Source organism: Hipposideros armiger, unplaced genomic scaffold, assembly GCF_001890085.2.
Source record: "Hipposideros armiger isolate ML-2016 unplaced genomic scaffold, ASM189008v1 scaffold_22, whole genome shotgun sequence".
In the NCBI taxonomy this organism is placed as follows: Eukaryota; Metazoa; Chordata; class Mammalia; order Chiroptera; family Hipposideridae; genus Hipposideros; species Hipposideros armiger.
In genome coordinates this window covers 6,090,422-6,113,934 of record NW_017731372.1, presented here as the reverse complement: position 1 = coordinate 6,113,934, position 23,513 = coordinate 6,090,422, and the positions used below count along the sequence as shown (strand labels likewise).

The 23,513-nt window shown below is 47.6% G+C and overlaps 1 protein-coding gene across 1 annotated transcript; it reads right to left on the bottom strand.

Moving 5' to 3' along the window:
• Nucleotides 1–2,397: 2,397 nt before the first annotated feature.
• Nucleotides 2,398–15,273, bottom strand: BATF3 (basic leucine zipper ATF-like transcription factor 3). Its single transcript, XM_019635465.1, has 3 exons — nucleotides 15,001–15,273; nucleotides 12,170–12,274; nucleotides 2,398–3,471 (listed from the first exon to the last, which is right to left on the bottom strand). Exons 1-3 carry the CDS (start codon nucleotides 15,076–15,078, stop codon nucleotides 3,286–3,288), a joined length of 369 nt encoding a protein of 122 aa, XP_019491010.1. The 5' UTR covers nucleotides 15,079–15,273; the 3' UTR covers nucleotides 2,398–3,285.
• Between the last annotated feature and the right edge of the window lie 8,240 nt (nucleotides 15,274–23,513).

Sequence of the window (23,513 nt, the reverse complement as noted above, 5' to 3'; positions counted from 1 at the left end):
CCAGAGTGGAGAACTTAAAACTAGTTCAGGAAGAGTCTCGATTACGGCAACGGATGGATAAAGTAGCGGTTTATTACGGGAAATCAGGGAAGTTCCAAGGACACCTCTGGCCTTTCAGGACCGTGTCTTAGAATGCAAATACCGGACTCTCCCTCACTTTCCCTCAAGTGTTGTGGCCGGAATTCTGGGCTAGTGGCCTTTGCTCTCATCTGCAATAACATTTCTGATCTTCTTAAGAATATCGTACCAGAAAAGGTCATGCTAGAGCACCCAAAAGAGCAGGTGATCTGTCTCCAGGGGCAGAGTCTACCCTGAGCACGGCCCCAGATTTAGGACACAAGTTCTTCAAGCATGCCACACTGCCACCTGCTAAATACAGGCTTTCAGCGTGGCTCACGCAAACGGTGACGATGGCCATGGCGACAGTAGTGACCACATTGATCTCCTTTGTCCCAAATGCATGGGGGGACAATCTCATCAAGTTGGTCAATTTCCAAAAGGGGGAATCCAGGAATGTTTCCTTGACTCCAAACATCCATCAGTTTCCAGAGATTCTGGCCTTGGCTAGCTCCACTCTCACTCCGCAAGATCTGCAGTATTATTAGGCGGGGCTTCCAACAGCATTCCCTCCTGGACGTCAGCATAACGTCCCCAGGAGCAGGACGGTTTAGGTTCATAGCTCAAGGGTCCCCATCGCCCCCTTCCCTTCCTTCCTCCTCTTTCTCATCTCCACTTCCTTTCTCCTTCCTCCTCTCCATTCTTCTTCCTGTGCCCTGGCTTTGTTATGAGCCTTCTTGCCGGGACATGGATGACTCTGCCAGGTCTTCCTGGATCTCATGGGCGTGAACGCATGTCAGTGAGAGCTGGGGCTCCCCCTTTTATTCTAGCTCATGCTAAGTCAGAGCCCTCAGCCCCGGTAAGTCCGCCCGCTGTGGAAACCCTAGCACTGATGGGAAAGAAGAGAGGGGCTTTTGGGTTTCTTGCTTTCCTGTTTGTCAGAGTCATTATTCTCAACCAAGGTTTGGGGTGAAAACTGGGGACTGATTCAGTGATGGAAATCCCAGGCTTCAAGTCTCGGCGGCTGCAAGGCCAGGGAGGATTGCGGACAGGAAGTGGTGTGGTTGCATGGGCGTGAAGGAAGGGCTTCCTCCCTCTGACACTTTCTCAGCCTCCCTCCCTTCCCCCAGCCCAACAAACAGCCACTCCGAGGCTTAATTCAGAAGCTGTGCACAGGGCCTGGCACCCAGCAGCAGTGTGAATAGAACCGTGCAAATCCTATCCCCAGCAACTTGTCTACTATCCTTGTCCCTCCTGGAATAATATAATAGCTCCCCAGGTGTATACAACACTTCTGCTTTTTCAGAGTGAGCATTGGGGAGCTGAGACGGCCTGTAATGTTAATGGGAGCCTGATAAGGATGTTCTTAGCATCCACGCTCAGTGATCATCTATCTGGTTCTCAGAACTCTTGTCACACCTCCTGTTATTTTGGAGGGGACTTGGCCCCAGCACCATGACTCACATCCTGGGCTACCCTAGTTTTGGTTCCCTGACTCCAAATGTACAGTTTTGTCATCAAACGTGGAGGCCTACCCAACCCTAAGTGTGAACTCAGCCTCAATGAGTTCACAGCTTAGGGAGGCAGCCCCTTGTGTTCAGCAGCAAATTTGAATCAAGTTCTTCATAGCAGATCAAACAATTGGCACATTGGAGCAAAGTGGCTGGGTCTGGCGGGTATTAAGGAGACACAGCTGAAGGACTTGGAGAAATCATATGTGACAGGAAGTTTTCTGACCAGGCGGATGATGGAGCCCTTTATGAAACAGGTAAAAACAGATTGAGAAGCATGTTTAAAGGGAAGATGAAGAGATCGTGAGTACATGTTGAGTGGGATGCACTTGTGGGGTGTCTGCTCAAAGAAACCTGATGGGCAGCTGCATATACGTTCTGCCCCAAGGAGAGATCTGGGTTCTGGATACAGATGGGGACTTATCAGTATAGGGAGAGATGGTGACTGAGGCCCCAAGAGCAGCCCCTTTATACTGAAAAGCAGGTAGAGAGAGGAAGAAACAGAGAAGCCAGTATCTTAGGCTGCCGGGAAGTAAAGGAAGGTAAAGCCTGAGATGTCCACATTAGCTCTGGCAACCAGGGCTTGCTGCAGACCTCCAAGTGGACAGTTTCAGTGAGGTGGTGGGAGCAAAAGCTAGATCCATGGCAGAGACTAACAGACAGTCACAAAATCCAGTTTCCCCACTCTGAGCATGAGGCTAAATTTCCTTTCCCGACCTCCCATGTAGCTGGGAGAGGCCATGCAGTTGAGGTCTGGTCCACAGACTGTGGGCAGAAAATGATGCACTATCACCTCTAAAATATAGCCCCTCCCCGTCCATCCCCCACGGACCCCTCCTCCTGAGTCCCCTATTCCGAGTAGAGGATCCAAAGGGACTCCTATGCCTTGGGGGTACAGAGCAAATAAATGGAAAGAGATTGGTCCCTGAATTATAATGTGGAGCCAAGGGGCCCCGCAGGCATGGACACCTTGGGGTTAGCAGTAGGGTGGGTGAGCAGCCTGCTGAACTGCAGTAACAGCGGGGCTCAGAGCACATCTGCAGTCAAGACACCTACAGGGGTCTGCAAGCCCCTTCATGACCCAGCTGGGGTGGGGAAGTCCCGATGGCCTTTGCTCTGCAGCCCTCCCAAAAGTGCCTCCCCATCTAGCAAGGTTGTGGGGCAGATGACCAGGAGCGGGAAGCAAGACCCATGAGCTGCAAAACTACCTGAGGAGACAGAAGACAGCCTCTTCAGGAAAGGAAATGTATTGTCTCTCTAAATTCCGAGAACTTGGCGGAAAGAAGAGATAATAGCCATCTTTATTATCCAAATTCTTGAGGAAATGATTCTGCATAACAGCAGAAACCTACTAGCTGCCAAAGTGGATGTGAAGTGACTTCTGAGGGTGGTCTTCTGGCCTGGCCTGGACCCGCTCAAGGCTTTGAGAATCAGGCACTTGTGAGAAGTGGCCCAGAGCTCTGAGAAGGAGACCTGGCAAGGTGCCTCCCCCATCTAGCATGGATGTGGCTGTGGGGGAGATGACCAGGATGGAGAAGCAAGACCCATGAGCCGCAAAACAACCCGAGGATCAGGAGATGACCTCTTCAGGAAGAGGAAATAGTGGAAAAGGCCTGGCCACCGGTCCTCTTGCACACAGATGAGGAGGGAACCCTCCTCACAGGTGTGAAAAAAGACCAAAGCTCCTTGCTGGGCAGAGGAGGACGGTCCTTAGGCTTCACCGGGGCAGGCAGCTGGCCACGGGGTCCGGCCGCGGCACCGGCACAAAGTTCATGGGGCACAGCAGCAGCGGACACATCTTCTCGTGCTCCTTCAGGGCCTCGCTCAGGTGCTTCAGCTCCTCCGTCAGCTTCCCGATCTCTCGCCGCAGCATTGTGTTTTCCTGCTCCAGGCACTCATATTCCTGGGGAAGACAGGGAATGGGCAAAATCATTTCTGGAAACACACGCTCTTCCTCTGTCCTCCCGGCAAACCGAACCCGCGCCATGAGGCTCGCCTTCTTCCCAGAAAAGCTTTCTCATGAACCACACTGCCCCCTCCCCCGCCACACACACCACCACCACCACCACCACCACCACCACCACCACCACCACCGCTGCTCATATCTGTTTATTTGCTTAATGTCTCTTTCCTCCCGCCAGGATGAAAGGTTCATGAGGGCAGGGCTTTGTCGAATCAACTTTATTAAGGTAGAATTCACATAAAATAAAATACACTTATTTTAAGCGTATAATTCAGTGAGTTTTGACAAATGTAAATAACTAGGTTGATCAAGGCATAGAGCTCCAAAAAGTTCTGGAGTGCCCCTTTGCAGTCAGCCTCCCCTTCCCCAGAGGCTGATCTGCTTTCTAAAGGTCTCTGTTGGGTTCACTGCTATAGACCCCGCACCTGGAACAGTGCCTGGAGCATAACAAATATTTGTTGAATGCTGAGTGAATGAATGAAAATACCCCTTGCCTTGGCTTTGCTCCAGCACTCATCTGTTAAATTTCCGCTACATCAGAGTTTGCAAAGGCTTAGAACTGGAGGGGGTCATAAAAACCCCTTAGCCGAACCCACACAATGTAGAAACCTTCCCTATGTAAGTCCAGCTCAGATATCTAACTGGTGCTGAGCACTGTCTCCTGCAAAGGAAAGTCCTTGCCATTTCCGTGCTGCTCTATTAGAACCAACCCAATATATCTCCCGCCTTCAAATCCACCTATTGGGCTTGGTTCCACCTATGGAACCACATAGAGTGAATTCAATACTTTTTCAACATCACAGTTCTTGAAACGTTAGGAGACAGCCCCATACCACTTCCCCTTAGGTATTCTCTAAACTCAACTGTCTCAGGTCCTCTGAGTTCCTTGGGTTTTAGGACTTCTGAACCCTTCACCCTCGTGGAGTCCATCCGACGCATGCTCCAATTTGTCAGGAGCTCTGAAAAATATTGTTCCCCAAACGCAGTGCATGATCCTGGGGATGCCCTGACGACGCAGTGAGCAGACCCATGCTGGTGATGTGCTCTGGGCTGGACCCCAGCCCACAGCCGCCTCACTCCTGGGCTCTCCCTAAGCTTACAGAGAAGTGCAAGCTTTGTCTGCATCTGCTGCTTCTCTGTTTGTACTTAGGAGACAATAGATGTTTTGGAGCTGAGGGATGGGCTTTACATCCGCCACTTCTGAATTTCACCCCGTTCCCTTGGGCATCTTCCAGCCTAGCAAATCTTTTTGAATCTTGATTGTGTCTGCTCATGGATTAGTGATACCATATAGCCATAAGTTGTCCAGGAACTTGATAAGCAGGTCTTCCTTTTCTACATCCAAGTCTTTAATAAATTCTGCAAGATTTGGCCACTGGCAGAGGCCTATGGCATGCCAATAGAGACACTTTTTCTGCTAATAACCTTATTCAAATCTTGCTACAATGCTGCTTTCAGTCATTTCTAGGTTGGTTCATATAGTAAGGCTTTGTTGCACCATGAACACCAAAAGCAGGGGACCCAACCTTATTATCCATCATGTCCTTTCTCTTACTAGTAATTTTTAAGAAATATCACTTTAAAAAGTCTGATCTTCTAACAGGCCCTGGAGGCACATGCAAATGCTCAATTCTGCCTTTTGCTAATGCTGTTCTTAACTGGACTATCTTCCTCCTCTTCTGTGTGGGCTCAGCTCAAGCCCACCCTCCTCCAGGGAGGCTTCCCTGATCATATCACCCAGCCTCAGCTGGGGTTCTCTAGTATCCACTTTGACAGGCCCCAGTGCCAGCATCTATGTGCTCAGTGACCCCTCAGGCCTCTGTTTGCTTCCCTCACCCCCTTCATTCCCCCCATTCCCCTCTAGGTACCTTTCCCCCTCTCAGAACAAGTGGCCCAGAGGGGCTTGCATGCAGAGGCCATCTGAGCCATTCCTCTGCCTCCTGCCTTTCCCAGGCAGACTCTCAGGGTGGTCTGGAATACTCTCCAAGGCAGCAGATCTCACCCCTTCTCCCCACAGGCTGTCCTGGGTCAGTATGGCATCAGGAGAGCATTGACCCCATTCTGCCTTCAGCCCTTCTCCATGCCTACCACCCCCAACTCCTCATGTTCTCCTCTGGCCTCTGAAAGCTCTGGTCCTAGAGTCAGAATTCAGTCTGCAGACACAGCAACCAAGCCCTCTGTGGGCAAGGGGAAGGTCTGGATGGGAGATGGGGATGGAAGCCTGCCTGCAGCAGAGGGGCTCTGTGCATGTGCACACACACACACACACACACACACACACACTCCAACCTGCAACTGGGAACGCTCTTCGCCTCCAAGTAAAATGGAGAATAGATTTGAATGGTTCCAACGAGCTAACGTTTAAACTAGATTCCAAAGACTAGGATGCTCTCTTCCTGTGGTAGAATGTTCCAACTGACGTTCTATATTTATTGAATTTTATGGCAAGACGCTGTGAGCCTCTGAGCTTTATTTCTGGAAGCCATGAGGAGTTATGCTGCCTAAAGCCTTCCTGAGGCACCATTGCCATCCCTAACCCCAGCTCAGAAGTTTTCAGAGCGCAGCCCGCCCAGCAGGCCTCCCACCTGCCTTCCCCGCAGGGACTTTCTCTTCTGGGATTTAAGTTTTACTCATAAATATGCTGAGGGACTTTTATTGAGCTGAGGGAATAAAAAACGAGAGAAGATGTCAAAGTCTTTTTCAGGTGAGACCAGTTCTACAAAAATAAAAGGAAAGGCTGTGAGGAGAGGAAGAGGAGGTGAGAGAACCCTGACAGGAAATAAAGGGAAAAGAGTAAGTAAGATTCACTTCACACCGAGGAGAGACTATCTGGACTTCACATACATGAAAAATAAGCACAGAACATTCGACCCTTTGTTATTGCCAAAGAGATGACTGGTTTAGCTCAATGCTTGGTGAGTTTCGAATCCTTTGTCCTAACAGGGTTTGAGGTTACTGTGCGGCCTTCCCAGGTATTTGCCAGGACACTGTCACAAAGCAGAGACCTAACAACTAGAGGTGGTGAAGTCATTGCAAATCTCAGCTGTGCCTCAGAAACTAAGCTGTCTAGAGCAGTGGTTCTCAACTGGGGCGATTTGGGCAGCCCCCACGGGATATTTGGAGTGTCTGGAGACAGTCTGGGTTGTCACACTGGGGAAGGGGGTGCTATTACATTTAGTGGGCAGAGGCCAGGGATGCTACTTAATGTCCTACCGTGCAAAGGACAGCCCTCCGCCCCCCAACAAGGAATTATCTGGCTCTGAATGTCAGTAGTGCCAAGGTTGAGAAACCCTGGTTTGGGCTTCTAAGAGAGGTTGATTGGGGAATGAGGAGCTGTCTGGGGATATTCAGGGTCCAGATGTCTCTGTGGCAGAGGGAAGGATCAAGGTTGGTAAAAAAAAAAAAAGATAATATGGGTATCAGAGACCAGCGATGATAACTTAAGGCAGGAAAAGGAGATGGGGGAGCCAAAGGCCATCAGGACGACTCAGCCACACACAGACCTCATGTCACAAGCCAGAAAACTGAAACTCAGAGAGGCACAGTGACTTTTCCAAGGTCATGCAGACTGGGGACCTGATCCCTGATTTCAAGCTCAATTGCAACTCTCATGAAATGACAGCAATTCTGCTTTTGCTTGGCAATGCCTGGGCCCAAATTTCCCCACGGTGGTTACCAGCAGTAGAGGGCTGTAAGAGCTCAGGATTTTACAATGATTTTATTCCCAAGCCTTAAGCTGATGCCCTTCCCAGCAGAAAGATGTGTCATCAGCAAGGGCTAAAAAAATTAGTGTCATCATCAGTTTCTAAACTAAGTGGGGAGACTGACATGAAGCACTCTTAGCATATGCAATATCTGAAAAAACTATGGCAACACATACCACAACCATATTACTCAAGAAATGTGTCCGTTTTTGACATTTGGAGCTCCTAAAGATGGCATCGCTGCCTCCCTTCTCTGACTCAAAATTTTTTCTCAGTCTTACACCTTTGTGTGCCTAGCTCCAAGTCTGACCCACTTCTGAGAGATGGTTCTTTAAGCTTGTCTTAGGGAACTGGGCTGTTCGCTTGGGTTCCTATTTGTGAATGTGGACTCAGGCGTGTGCCTAATGTTCAGAGATGAATAGGGGTCGAAATCCCCACGAGAGGTGTAAGCGCCTTGAAGGGATGACTTGAAAAGCCACAGAGAACACTGTGGTACACAGATGCACACTAGGAACTGTTTCTCATCACTGCAGTCCAACTTCCAGCAACCACTAACTACCCTGAGGGAAAAACTCAGCCGGAGGAATGACCCCAGCCTATCCTTGGCTTGGCCTGCTCAGGCTCTCCCACTGCCCTGCCCTCTGGGGAGGTCCTGCCTTGATGGACAGCCCTCTGGCTTTGAGATAGAGAACTGGGAGGGGAGAGAGGTGGCTGAGAGACTTATATGAGCTGGGACTGGGGGAGGTTTTTCAGGGCATTGGAGGTGAGAGAGGTTCATGAATAGTTGGGATAAGTGAGTGAAGTGGGCAGGAAAGAAAGGTGGGACTTTTAAACAAGTCTTGCTCTAAATATTCCCCTTTATGGTATTCGAGAAAGGCAAATAAAGATTTTGAGTTACTTTAAGATATTCAGCAATGCTACCCCTCCCCCCTCCCCTCACCTCCCACCCCTAGTCTGGGAGAGAGGAATTTATGGGATAGAAACTTGACTTAAATCTCCTCAGGGAGTAGCAGGCAATCATGGATATCAGGTGATGTTTTCTGCCCCCAGGTGTCTCTCCATGAGTTAGTCTCATTCAGATTTGAGGAGAAAGTTTCCACGCACTGTGTCTCCTCTCCTTTCCCCCCATCCTAGATGTGGCCTGGGAGCCCCAGGGGGCCTGAAGGGCTTCCTGCCATGACCCATTGAGGTGCGCTAGGTGCTCTGCCCTCAGCTCACTGGAGCACAGTAAAATTATTCTTCACCACATTTTTTTAACTAGACACTCCACTCTCAATATGTAGATTTTTTTCAAAGTTTAAAAGATAGTCATTTTTTTAACTATGTTTACTATTTTTTTTTCCACTCTGTTGGCCATAGAGAACATAGATCCTCATACTATGATGTCCTCCCTGGAAGGAGCAAGGAATTAACAAGGGAGGGTTTATCCATATGGGGCTCTTTGGTCCAGAGATGATTTCTGCTTCTTCTAGAGAAGGACTGGATTTTTCCATTTTCCTGAGACAGCCACCTGCTCCCTCACACTTGGGACCAAAGACACTTGTGTGTGGCTCGTGATGGTGAAGGTGTGGACTCCAGCTCTGGGGTCTGTATATGACTGGAGTCGCTGTCCTGGCCCTTGTTGACACTGTGGTTCTCAACAAAACGGGCCTCGCTGAGGTGATCTGCTCGTGGTGCATAGTCCGGATCCACTCTGCTAGCGCTGCAGAGAAAAAGGGGGAGAGCGTGCTCCTCCACGGAGGGGCTGGGCTTCAGATGAATCAGCCCATTTCTGGAAAAGGCACCTGGCAGAATCAGCCATGTCTATGGACAGCAGAACAGGCTAGGAAGGGCCCTCCATCTATGGCTCTAAGAGGGATCAGGTGGCGGTCAGTGTGGCACACCCCTAAGTAAACCAGGCACCTGGTGCATTTGGTTATCAAATCCCACAACGACAGAAATTGAGAGAGACCCGTCTTGACTCTGTAGTAAATGATTTGTTACCTTCTGTCATAGGCAGAATAATACCTCCCTCCTCTCCCCACCCCCCACCCCAAAGATGCTTACATCCAATCTCTGGAACCTGTGAATATGTCACCTTACATGGCAAAAGGGACTGTGCAGATGTGACTAAGTTAAGAATCTTAAAATGGGGAGATGATCCTGAATTATGCAGGTGGACCCAATGTAATCAATCACAAGGGTCCTTCTAAATGAAAGAAGTCAGGAATCAGAGAAGGACATGTGACTACCGACAAAGCGTCAGAGTAAGGCAGCATGAGAAAGGCTGCCCTGGCTTTGAAGAAGGAAGGAGACCACAAGCTGAGGAACGCGGAAGCCTCTAGAAGCTGGAAAAGGCAAGAAAACAAATTCTTCTCCAGAGCCTCCAGAAGGAACACAACCCTGTCGCCACCTTCATTTTAGCCCAGTGAGCCCCATTTCAGATGCCTGACCTCCAAAACTGTAAGATAACAAGTTTCTGGGCCGGCCGAGTGGCGCGATGGTTAAGAACTCGCTTGGGATGCCAGAGGGCCCCGGTTCGGATCCCACATATGAGGGCCAGTGACACTGCCCTCTACAGCTAAGATGCTGAACAACAGCTCAACCTGGAGCTGGGCTGCCTTGAGTCGCCGGCGACGGCGTGGGCTGCAGTCCCTGTGGCAGTGGATTGCCATGGGCTACCGTGTGTAGCCAGCAGCCAGCATGAGCGGCCAGCAGCCGCAGTGAGCGGCCGTCCAGAAGCCGGCGACTGATCTGCCTCGCCAGAGAAGAGCGCAATGATGGTGCCAACTTGGGCCAGTGAAGCAACGTCCTCCACAACTAGATTGAAGAACAAAACGACAGCAACTTGTCTGTTCCCCTTTCCCCAATTCCCCAGCACTGTTCCCATCCCCCCAATTCCCCAATAAAAAAAAATCTAAAAAAAAAAAAAAAGATAACAAGTTTCTGTTGTTTTACCCCACCGAATGTGTCCTAATTTGTTACAGCAGCCATAGGAAACTAACATACTTTTTTCTGGGGGGAGCTCCCATGCTTCCCAAAGGCAGGGAAAAGATCTTATTCTTGTCTTTGTGACTCAGTGGCAATGCCTTGCCCACAATGGTGCTTAACAAATATCTGTGGAATGAATCTACTTGACCTTGCTCCATGAAAGGTCTTGTTCACGTCATTTCATCGCCTCCATACACATAATCACTTGGGACTTACAACCGAGTGTCCTCTTGTGTTTTCTTATATTAATGCACCTGGCTTAGACTAGAAGTTACTTCAGGGGAAGGGCCCGGGCTGTCCGGCTGGCACACGTGGTCTGAATACAGGACCATGCGCTGTAAGACGCAGGTACCCACTGGGGGTTATTCGGGAACATGAAGCTACTACCCGATTGCTTCAGGAGGCAAGAGGGGAGGAAGAAAAGAGGCATAGGGCATTGCAGTTCTTCTGAGGACATTTTACAGAACTAATAAAAGCTAGGAAGGACCTTCCCTGACTCTCATCTGAAGACCTTCATCTCTTTCTAGGGCCCAGCCTTCCTACTTCCAGGAAAGAATCTGCCATTTACCATTGATGCCATGCTGTAAATTTACATTGGTGGGTCACCTCTCCCGGGAGTAGGTGCATTCTCAACCTGTTCTCTTCATTGTCAAAGCACTTTCAGAGATTGTCATTTCCCCTTAAAACACCTCCGAGTCTCCTCTGCTGTCAACGCCCCTAGGTTGGCCTCACTGAGGCAACCTATGGCAAAACAGCACGGCAGGAGAGAGTTAAAACTAAAATTCGTAATTGTTCACACCAACGCCCGTGCAAAGGCAAGAGCTCGGAACTGCCACCAGTCCTTGGACAGACCCTTGGATGCCTTTGAGGCCAGTTCCTGATATGGAGTGGTCCCCATGTCCTGGCTGTGAGATGATCTGGGATTATGCATAGGGGTCAGGGAACATGGAAGAGTTTAGAATAAATCCCAGGTTCCTAATTTGGGTGATGAAAAAGATAGGTGGCTCCATTAAGTACAAATTGAAGACAGTGAGAAGGGAAAGTCTTAGGGTTAACAGACTCTCTCTTATGACTGTGTTGCATCTGAGGAGCCTGCAGCAGACCCATCTGGAAGTATGGAAGTAAGCACTGGAGGTATGGCGTTAGGGCGAGAACAGAGGTCCTGCCTGATGTAACTGATGTCGGGAGAACAGACTTATAGGTTAAATTTTCCATAGTGAGAAGGAAAAGGGGAAGAGCCTGAAACGCTGGTCAATGATATTTAAGGAAACAGAGGTAGAAAAATCTAACAAAGAAACTGAGAGAAAAAGTAACCACTTTTTAAGAGAGTCAGGAGAAGTAGGAAATGTGGTCTTTTAGACGCTCAAGGCCTTGAAAGAAGGTTTCAAGAAGGGGAGGGTCAGTGGCGTCAAATGTTCCAGTGAGGTGGTCAAGGATGATGAGCGTAGAAAGAGGTTCCTGGATCAGGCAATGCCAGGGCACCAGTGGGCTCAGTGGGAGCAGCTTCTGTAGGGGTGTGTGTGTGTGTGTGTGTGTGTGTGTGTGTGTGTGTGTGGGTGGGTGGGGGAGGGGCAGGAACAAAATCGCAGAGGACTGGGGAATACACAGGAACTGAGGCCATGGAGAAAGCAGGTCTCTCTTTAAGGAACTGAGGGGAAGAAAAGAAAAGAAATGGGCATCAGCTTGAAAGGGAATCGGAGCAAGAACAGCTTTGGTTTGATTTGTTTTATAATGAAAGAAACGTGAGTGTGAGATGCAACCAGTGGGTGAGGGAGAAGAAATTAAGAGGCCCATGAGTGAAGAATCAGAACACTGGGCTGGAAGGACGCAGCGGAATGAGACGTGCACGTGGTCACACTGGTGATGAGCAGAACATGACCTCAGGGCCACTACCACAGGGCAAGGATGGAGGGCGGGGCCCCTCGCTGTGGCCCTCATGTGGCTCTGCCCTAACCTAGTCTCACCTCATGGAGTTTGTCAGCCTTCTGGGTCTGCTTCTTCCGACTTCTCTGAGCAGCAACTCGGTTTTTTTCTCTCCTTCGGACCTTCCTGTCATCGTCCTCTGGGCTCTGGGGGAAGGGGGGGAGGGGGAAACGTGTGGTCAGAAGTGAATGGAGGCCCCTCGCCTCACCCGTTTGCCTTCTCTCTTCATTCAGCATTGCTCATAGCATTCACCCTTTTGTTTGCCATCGCAGCAGCGCTTGGTGTTACATCAGTGAGGTAACTAACAGTAGCCCCTTGTTAAGGAGTATTCCCCATGTGCTCACTTAGCTGTTATTCCCCACGACTACCCTGAGAAATATGCGGCGGGGCTGCCATTTAAAAGATGAGGAATAAGAAACTCACAGGGGTTAAGGGACTTGCTCCAGGTACTACAGCTAGTAAGTGGGTGAATGGGAAGTGGAACTCAGGTCTGTTGGACTCCAAACCAACGTTCATAAACCCCTACCCCACAGGGCGTGTGCCTGGGAGAGCTGTGGTGTCAGTGTTGTTCATCTGAGAATGGAAAAGGCAGAAGGCATCTGCTATCCGGAACGTGCTCTGTGCCAGGCCTAACACCACCACACACAAAACAGGTACTTTTGATACCGTGTGCAGATCATGATTACACTTATAACACATTGTAACCACATGACTCTGCCAGCACACCAAATGATTAAACACCGCTGACAATATACTCATTTGAACCATGATCAATTGACATTTTGTTTCACAGGTTGGAGCAAATCAGAAAACAAGTTTATGATGTATCTTGAAAGCCATTAGCTATAGGTGAGATGTAACCAAACCTAGTCAAATCCTCTAAGAGTTATCCTGAAACAGGCGGGCAGCAAAATGCACCTACCATGGTAAAAACGCTTCCTTCAATTAAAGAAAACATGGAGAGGGAAGCAGCATTTGCTTTCCAGAAACCTGTGAGAAGATAGCAAGGCAGAGAGGGGGCACGCAGGGAATACTACCTTAAAGTTCAAAAGCCAAGAGGTTAGTAGAATTCAAACATAGCAAAGTTACTCAATTATTAATGTTAATTGAAAGCAAATACTGATAACATAAAATAATGGATATTTTCAGCTATCATTTTATCTGCTCTTGTATTCCGAATAAGAGAAACACATACTATCTCCCCAAGTTACTGTGGGTAAAGAATTTTCAGCATATGCAAGAATATAATGCTACAAAAGGAGAAGAGTAAATGACATATACATAAATAGCATAATATATACAAGAGGCCTGGAGACAGTGCTTAAGGGAACAGACACAAGGTGTTACAATGTAGTCTTGTAGAGGCAACTGTAATTTGGATAATCAGAACCAGAACACCACAGGGGGAAAATGTGGTACAGAGAACAAAACTTTAGCTTTAGAAATACACAGCTCCTGGTTTTGTTTTCTACTGTAAGTATGGCCTTGGGGACCATATTCTCTGAATTTTCAGCTTTCTCATTTATTGTGTGATTCATTCATTCTTTCAATAGTGTTAACTGAGTACCTGCCATTTGCCAAGCACTGTAGATGAGTGCCTGGAACAAATTGATACGTGCTCTCCTGACAGCCCTTAGCTATACATGAGATGTAACCAAGGCTAACGCTTGGGGCTGGCATGAGATAAAACAAAGATTTTATCTTAAAGCTCCCAGTACACAGCATGCCCTCAATAACCTCTGTTGAAGTTGCTTCTCTTTTGTATTGAGTTCGCCCTCTGCCCCCCACCCCTCTGCCCCTTGTACTTGTCTCCAAATCATACCTCTTTGTTTTTCATAATTAGAAAGTCACAGGGCACAAATGCAGCTGCCTGCAGCCCGGCCGTCTGGGAGCCCACACTCTAAACTGGATTATCACCTATCACATGGTCACACCTGACAACCCAGCAGAAACATTTATCAGGACAGAAAGAGCGGGGAGCACAGCGTTGCGGTACATTATTAATCCTATCTCAACTACTCCTCACAAAAATCATGAGAGGTGGGTATTTATCACACGTATTCATTTTACATGTGGGGAAACGCAGGCTCAGGGAGGTTAAGCAAATTGCCTCAGGCTACTCAGCCTGTGTGTGGCAAAACCGAGGTCCAAACTCAGATCTGACTCTCCAGCATCACCCGATGACGCTATGTGCCAGGCACCGAAGTGAGAAGGGAGACATAACTTTTAAAAGACTCAGCCCTACAGCAGCTGGGTGGGAAGTCTCTGACAGCAGTCCCTGCCGGCAACCTTGTCTCCAGTTTCCAGAGTACGCAGTTGTAAAGGTTGCCTGGACAGCGCAGAGGACTGGCTGCAGGCGAGGGGTTTCCATCAGCGCTGGGGGTGGAGTCCTCCCACTGCTGGCCCACACCACGCACCCCTAGGCTGATCGGTCCCGAGTTCCCCATTCGGGCAGCAGCCGGAGGAGGGTAGATGTTGGGAGTGCCTGCGCTGAGCTGCCCCTTCGGGTTGAATTTCCCAACTCTCTGCGCCCTGGCCCTCACTCGGAGCTCCCGGGAAGGGCCACGCGCGCAGGCGGCAGCGCGTGGATGGCGCGGCACCCGGGGCAGCGCTGGCCACGCGTGCGGGGGAACGTGGACCGTGTGCGACCCAGCCAGGCGTGGGCGCTCTCGGGTCTCTCCTCCCCAGACGCAGGAGCCGGGTCACCATCCCGGACGCCGCGGGTACCATGCGTGCGCCCCTGGACCGCTCTCGCGCCCCTACTCCCGCACTCAGCGGTCAGCACCCCCGAAACCGAGCACCCACCTCCTCGCGCTCCCCGGTGCCCGACCCCCGCATCCCTGCTGTCCTCCCTGAGTCTCTATTTCACTACCTGTGGCTGCAGCTGGTTCCCAGGAGCCGTAACGCTCCTCTGCAGGACGCTGCCGGCAGCCGGGAGACCTTGCGACATGCCGGGTGCTCCTCCGGTCCAGCCCCCCCGCCGCGCAGCGTCGCGGAGGAGCGGCCGCGCGGCCGGCCGCGCCCTGGACGCGGGACGCTGCCTACTGGAGCTCTCCAGCCACCGGCATCCTCGCGCCCACACCTGCAGGCCGCCAGCCCCCCGCCCCGCCCCTAAGGGCTTCCCACTCTCCAAGCGTGTGCTGCCGCGGCGCCTCTTCCCGGCTTCGCCACCCCCAGTCCCAGCCCGCCGTCCTTCACGTCCCCAAGTCTGCCCCGCCCCCTCTTTCTCCCAACCCGCCTCATTTCCTCCTCTTGCAGCACCTCGGGGTCCCAAATCCCACCCCTGTCGCAGCTTTCCCCTGGGGCCCCAGCGCTTCGTGGAAGTCACGTGGTGGCTCCGAAACCCCGAGGGAGCTCGAAGCCCACCCACACGAGGCGACGCAGGGGCCGTTGGGGGACAGGGAGGCGCAGCGCAGCCTGTGGGGGTCCTTTGGCTGCTCTCGGGGAACTCGGGGTGAGAAACACAAGTGGGTGGTTTGGGATTGGTTGTTTCTTCTTGGTCCCATCACTGCATCTTCCTGCACATCGGCCCCGCCTCTCCCCCAGCGCAGGGGCCACAGGCTCGGTGGACTTTCTCCGCGGCTATCTGTCACCCAGGCGCCACTCTCACTCCTTCCGCAGCGCTCGGCCTCCCCACCCCCACCCCCGGAGGCGCAGTTCAGGGGAGGGGACAGCCGGCTTTACCGAGTCCACTGCGCGCCCTGAGACCCACCCGCGTTTTCTGAGGGGGCACTTACTCCTCTTTTCATGGGTCCCGCCAGCCTGTGGGAGGGGGCGAGGCGAGGTGGCCCCGAGGGTGAACCCCCTCAGTGGAGGGTGTGTGTGGGGGAGACCGTTGTCCTGGGGAGAAGCCGCAACCGGTCTTTCCCGAGAGCGAATCTGCCAAGGTGGACGTCACTATTGACACATTTGGGGAGCTGGACTGGATCCTTTTTTCTTCAAGATGAAAATGGCATCTTGCCTATGGGTTAAGATAAGTGACTTCAGGCCAAACTGGGAACGGGGTAGAAGTCCCCCACCACCTGCCTGCCTGTTTAGATGCAAAGTCAACAGTATTGTACATGGTCCCGGGGAGAGAAAAGAAGAAGAAGGAAAAAAAAAAGCAAAAACGAGCGGTTATGGGTTTGTGGTCTGCATACTATGAGTGCCCGGAGAGAAAGATAACCGCGAATTGGAGTGGGTGGGTGGGAACCAGGACCAGGGGTTCAGACGTGCTATCCAAGTGTGGTCACTTGAGTTTTCAGGCTCGTGGGCAGCAGCGGGGTTAAGGGCGGGCACTTCTGATTCCCAGGCTTGTACACGTGGCTCTCCGCCAGGATTTAAGACCCTTGCAAACGCTGTGAAACGTCCACTTGTGTAAACTTGGCTGCCTGGCCCAGCGTAGGAAAGCAAGTGGAGAATCTTGTCTGCGTGCGCAGGGGCTTCCACCGACTGCGCGGAGGGCGGTGGTGAGAGGCAAGACAGAAGGTGGGCACAACTCTTCATAGTGACAGTGCCGTACCCCACACCATCAACGCTGCACGGCGGAGCCATCTCTGCACTCGGTTATCTGCCTAGATTTTATCTTCTCATCTCCCTTTGATCCTTGTCACCACTCGACATAACGCGTCGTCGCCCCAGAGCGATTACTTTGCGTCCCACAAGGTGCCTAGCACATTGCTCCCCACACGGGTGCTCAGTGAATGTATTGCAGTCGGTCAACTGAGAGCCCTCAATCGTGGAAACGTAAAAGGACTCTTTCAGGAAGTTAGGAAGACCTCTGGGTCAAGTGGTCTTTAATTTTCAGAAGTGCTTTCGCTCCCCCCCGTGTTTATGATTTTGAAGAGAAAGGACGAGGTAAAATACACAGCGGATATTTAGGTGCAGTCCCACACTTCATTCCGGTTATCGCCCCTTTTCTGTTCTCATGGAGCCAAAACCGCGTTCTAAGTCCTTTGGGGGCTGTCCCTTCCACCCCGCTTCCCGCAGGGCCTGAAACCGTGCCCCAGCACACAAGAACGCTTCATAACTGCCTTAGTTATTCAAGGGTTCCTTCCAATATATGTAAAGGAGGAGCCTTGGTTAACTCGCTAGCTAGCATTTAAGGAACAGATCAATTTGACCTACCTATCATACATCAAGATGAATGGGTTAAATAATTAGACATAGAAAATAAAATTAGGAAGGTAAAGCAGAATTAAATCCTTCATTAAAGACCCGAGTGAGATACCATGGAGAGAGTTTTCTGAGACACCGTGTGATAGGAGAAACCTCACTGGAAAGATCTGAACCGTATAAGAATGTTAAATTGCTTTAGATGACTGTATGACCCAAAATTAAAAACAGATAAGGGGTGGGGAATAGTCACAGTAAACATGATAAAGGGTTAAAATCTCTAGTGTATATATTAGCCCATGCAAAGGAGTGAGAAAAACATTGAAACAACCTCCCAAAAGTAAACGGCACAAGTCACATGAACTGGAGTTTCCCAACAGAAGAAATGATCAAGAAAAATAGATATAGGAAAACTAAAATTAAAAAACAACAACAACCCTTTAAAAGTATTACATCAGCAAAATAAAAGGTTGTATCAAATACCAGTGAGAGTATGGCAAAATTGGTGTGCTCATGTTTCACTGGCATCATTGTAAATTGGTACAAACCTACTGGAAAGCAATTTTATCGCACTTTTTAAGAACCATGCAAGAGTCATCACTTTTGACTTTGTTTCCTCTAGAAAACTTCTAGAAAATTACCCCAGGAATAGCATTGAAAATACTAAAGAGAAAAACACTATATGCACTAAAAGTTCATAATATTTTGAAAAGTGAAAAATTGTAAGCAACCTAAATGTCCAATTATAGGTGAATAAAATGTCACAGCCATGTAATAGGATATTATGCATCTTTAAAATCACAAGCATGCAGACAAATTTGCCACATGGAAGATTTATTTGATATGAGGAAAAGTGAGACAAAAAGCAGCATAGAAAGGGTACAAATATAACATGTATATAAAAAGTATTCAAAATACTACTGTACCATATACTTAAAAATGGCTAAGATGGTAAATTTTGTGTTGTGTGTTTCTTACCACAATGAGAAAGTGTACGCATATGAGAAAAAAATTAGAAGAGAATTCTGTCGCAGTGGAGGGATTATAATTGCTTTTACTTGCCTTTTTAAAACTTTTTGAAAAATGTTGTATTACATTAACAACTTAAAACATTTTGTATTTACAGGCCACATTGCCTTCCTTGCCACTAAGCTCCTTGTCACACCAGAATGCCAACACCTCTCTGACCAAGTGGGATGCTCTAATAACAGCCTGTTTTTCTTGCTTTTCTGTCATATTTTCTGGTTCATTTGATTTTAAGTCAGAAGAAGAAAGAAAAATGGAAAGATAAACAAGAACAAGCATTTCAAATGTCTCCTTCTGCCTTTTCTTTTCATTTGTATTCCTTCCTTTGAACTGGGAAGAGAAATTATATTACAGGATCTGGCAATTTCCTATTACTATCATGAATACCCTGGGTTACATCTTCGGGGACAGCAGGAAGAGGGGCAGGAGGTCAGTGATCAAATGCTCTGGTGATTCACTTCACAAGAAGACAGCTCTTTGTAAGCACCACTTGCTCAAATGCTAGAAAACCCTGTCACTATTTCACCTTTGCTCTTCTCTTTGCGGGAAACTGGCCACCCAGTAAGTGTGCTTTCACTGACCTTTCTCAGAAGGTGGTCCTGTGGGCTTCTGGGGGGGATAGAGAAAGGAAAGGTTAAGGCAGAGACCCCCCCCCCCATGTTTACCTAGTCAGGCACTCTTCTAGGCACTGGGAGATGGCAGTGGACAGAACCAAGACCTGCACCTCATGAAGCCCACATTCTAGAGGAGGGAGACAGACAATCGATAGTGACACATTCTATGGAGAAACAGAAAGCAGAAATGAGAGATAGGGAGTAATAAAGGGAGGTCAACAAGGAGGTAAGAGGGGGAGCCATGACGCTATCTGGGGGAAGTAGTCCAGGCTGCACGGACAGGGAGTGCAAGACCCCCTTGGGAGCATGCCTGGCCATTCCTGAAACTGTGGGAGGCTGGAGTAGAGTGCAGAAGGGCCAGAGAGGCAACGGGCCAGGTCAGGCAGGGTCATCTGGACTCTTATTGGCTTAAACTCGAAATGAAATGGGGACGCACTGCAGGCTTTTGAGCAGAGGTATGACACGTTTTTTACAGGATCATTTTGGACCTCGTGTTAAGAAGAAACTGAAAGGGGCAAGGAAGAAACAAGAGACGATGGACATAATTCAGGAGCGAGGGGATGAGGGCTTAGATGATGTTTAGAGCTTTGGAGGCTGAGACAAATTTGCCAGGAAGTCAATGAGTGAAAGCTTTAAGATCCCTCCTGGACAGGCCCCTTTCAAGGCCCAGAAGAGGCCTAAGCAATGTGCTCATGTGGTAAAAAATTGGAATGTAATTTGCAAAAGTGGAACATTGTAACCCAAATGGTTAAGACCACTGTTTCTTTTTACCCCAACTTCCCCTCAGTCTCTTCATGTCTGGTAATGCTGAAGTGTTGAAGTGACTGTGGGCATTTGGGGGGAGCTTGCAAAGGAAGGTTAATCAGAGATATTTTTATATATTGGGATGGATATATACATATATAGTCATATGGCTTGCAGTCACTTCTATCTAGAGTTGTTTTTTTTTGTTTTTTTTTTTTAAGCTGAGCCATCCTGCTACCTGTTGGCAGCTCAGCGGCTGCTCAGCTCGGGCTGGACTCGAACCGCTGTTGCTCAGAGCTCAAACTCTTGAGCGAGCTCTTAACCAACTGAGCCACTCGGCCGGCCCTTATCTAGAGTTGTTTATTGCCTAGTTGAATGTCAGGATATTCCTACTGCCCACCATGTAACTCACCTGACAAGGGACATTGTCCACCAAACCCATTAGGATGGCAGAGGAGAAAAAAACTTTGAAGTGTACAGCCTCTGAGGCTAATCTCTGCCAATTTTTCAGATCATCATACATGTAAAATTGAAAGCAGAGGATTTAGTTGTTTATGTCTTGTTAAAACAGCATTCTCACCTGCGAGGGATGAAATGAAAAATTCAGCTTATACAATTATAAACGTACTGTAAGGGATATTTTCTTTGTTAGTGGGAGTGGCATATTTCATAAAGCTTGAATATGACATTTTAGCTGCTATTTGGAAATATGTTCTGGAACATTTTCAATAAAAGCTAGAAAGTACAGACTCCTGATTTGTTCATATATGAAGGGCAGCATCCTTTGTCATCTCTAATTTCATTTATATATTTAAAAGCTGAGAAAAAATATGTAAAATTAATGAAATGTAAAAAAGAAATAAAGGTAAGCAATTAAAATCAATAGAAAATTTTCTGACATCAATAAGCAAACTGTAAAAACAAATTTTAGATTATACTAGAAGCAATAATTCATTCAGAAGAAGAGATCAATGTCACATAAAAGCAATGGACAGGCTCTGATTATTGTCTGATTATTATTATTGTCTGATTACCCAATAATGAGGCAGAGTGGATCATATAAACACAATGGAAAAACATTTACAATGCTCGTTGCTCTCATCTGAAATACTGACATTGATGAGGACAATATGCACTATAGTGAGAACGTTGGTAATAAATTGGTTAACAAATTGGTTAATGAGTGTCATCAATTCTCAGAATACTTAAGATGAATCGCTGGCAAAAAACCATGAATTTCCCTGAAATACTACAACTCACACATTAAAAAACCTGGAGGTTTTTCCAAATCTGACAATTCTGAAAAATTACATGGCATTACTGAAAAAGTTTATCTCAATATTTTTAAATCAAATTTTCATCCACCACATGGAAAGACTGAATTATCTTTCCGGTCTATAGAAATTTTTCATAAGAATCTTTGTCTTATGAAGAGGAAAACAAAGAGTATGCAGCTTAAAAGTATAAGGAGAAACAATTATAGAGGTATGTCAGAAGGATAATTAATAAAAAATATGGTATTTTCTTGATTTTTCTGATGTTTTTGGTATTTGTCAGTTCTTTAAATATGTAATTTGCTGTACCTTTTCTGTTTAGAATGAAAAAGTTATTTTTCTAATTGCAGTCCTGTTCAACAGCCAGTGTGACATTGGGCTGCAGGAGCAGCTGGCTGGCAGCTATTAGCTAGCTAACTTTATAATCTTTAATATTTTTATGATTCTTGGTCATACATGACAGTAAAATCTAGAGTTGATTGAAAAGCATATAGAAGAAAAAGACTCCCCATTATCTAACTACCCACACAGAGATAACTGTGTTAATATTTTGTCATATTGTGATGATTAATGTTATGTGTCAACTCCCCTGGGAGAAGTGACAGCCAGAGAGCTGGTAAAACATTATTTCTGGGTGCATCTGTGAGGGTGTTCCTGGAAGATATTAACATTTGGTTCCGTAGACTGAGTAAAGAAGATCACCTCCACCCATACGGGTGGACATCATCCAATCCATGAGGGCTCCAATGGAACAAAGAGGCAAAGGAGGGGTGAATTCCCTTTTGGGCTTAGACATCCATCTTCTTGGATATCAGAGTTCCTGCTTTTCAGTCCTTAGGACTCTGGCACTTAACATTAGCAGCTCCTGGCTTATCAGGCCTCTGGACTCAGACTGAATTATCCCACTAGCTTTCCTGGTTCTCTAGCTTGCAGATGGCAGATTGTGGTTCTCAGTTTCCATAACCATGTGAGCCAATTCCTATAATAAAAATCCTCTCTCTCTCTCTCTCTCTCTCTCTCTCTCTCTCTCTCTCTCTCTCTCTATATATATATATATATATATATATATATATATATATATATATATACATATATATATATGTATGTATATATACTATTGGTTCTGTTTCTCTGGAGAATGTTGACTTATACACATATGTTGCTTTTCCACATTTTTAAATGCAAGCATGTACACATATATGTATTTATATGCATGAAACCATACTCTAATCTGCTTTTCACTTAAGAACATCATGAACCTCTTTCCATGACAATAAATATACATCTACGTTACCATTTTAAATATGCATAGTATTCCATCGTAGAGCTATACTAAAGCTGATTTAAGTATCTATTACGCTGTTGCTTCCAGTTTTTCCATACTTCGAGGCAACACTGTTATAAATCATTGTATTAGTCATCATAGGCTGTTATAACAAAATACCACAGACTAGGTGATAATTTATTTATGTGAGAAATTTATTTCCTACAGTTCTAGAGGCTGGAAAGTCCAAGATCAAAGTGCCCACCAATTTGGTTTCTGGTGAAGATTGTCTTCCTGGCCACCTTCTCACTGTGTCCTCACATGGTGGGCAGAGAGAGATGTCTCTCTCTTCGTCTTCTTCTAAGGCCACAGTCCTATTAGACTAGGGCCCCACCCTTATGACCTCATTTAAACTTAATTACCTCTTAAAGACCCTATTTACAGATACAGTCATATTAGGGGTTAGGGCTTCAATGTATGAATTTAGGGAATGGACACGATTCAGTCCATATAGCAATCACTGTACCCATATATGTCTGCACTTGTCTGATTATGGCCTTAGGTTTAATTCCTAGAAATAGGATTGCTAATCAAAAGGAAGATATTAAGACATGATTTCAAGGTATTTGACACATATTGCAAAATGGCCTTGCAATGAATACTGTCAGCAGTGTGTGAAAGCACTACTAGCTAACTAGGGAACATTTTTAGGACTGCAGTTCAGGGTCAGAAGGGCTGAATTCTTGGGTCACTTATTGGACTCCTAATAAAGAAAGAAAGAAAAAACAAAAAACAAAAAACAGAACAGATACATATAAGATGAGACCTGCCCCAAACAACACATCAATGCTGTTTTTAGCATCTTCCCTTCTGTAGATCCTTCAAGGAATTTCCGCTCCCCGAAGCTGTCTCCCTGTGCCCAGGATTCCCCAAGGGGCAGGCAACCCAGTGGGGAGCTCTGGGCTCTGTTGGCTAATTCAAAACACATCAGCACATCTTCTCTATCCAAACTTCCTACCCCTCAGGCTTTTCTGTTCCCCAGCTCTCAGAGAGGAAAGACAGACAGCAAGTCCAACTAGGTGTTCATATTATTTCATACTAAAGGTATTTGCATTTTAAAAAAATTTTTATTTTTTATTTTCATTTATTTTTTTAATTGGGGAATTGGGGGAGGGGAACAGTGTTGGGGAATTGGGGAGGGGGACAAGCCAAGTTGTTGTTCTTCAATCTTAGTTGTGGAAGGCGCCAGTCTCCATCTGGCTGCCCATCAGCAGCTCATGACCTCTAAGCTCAAGGTGCTGTGTTACAATCTTAGTTGTGGGTGGGCGTAGCCACCATCCCATGCAGCAGTCGAACCAGCAGCCTTGTT

Coding starts and splice junctions, on each gene's coding strand:
- BATF3 (XM_019635465.1), bottom strand. CDS start 15,078: ATGTCGCAAGGTCTCCCGGCTGCCGGCAGCGTCCTGCAGAGGAGCGTT. Junction 12,275..15,000: donor GGAACCAGCTGCAGCCACAG/GTAGTGAAATAG, acceptor CCCTTCCCCCAG/AGCCCAGAGGACGATGACAG. Junction 3,472..12,169: donor AGGCTGACAAACTCCATGAG/GTGAGACTAGGT, acceptor TGTCTTCCCCAG/GAATATGAGTGCCTGGAGCA.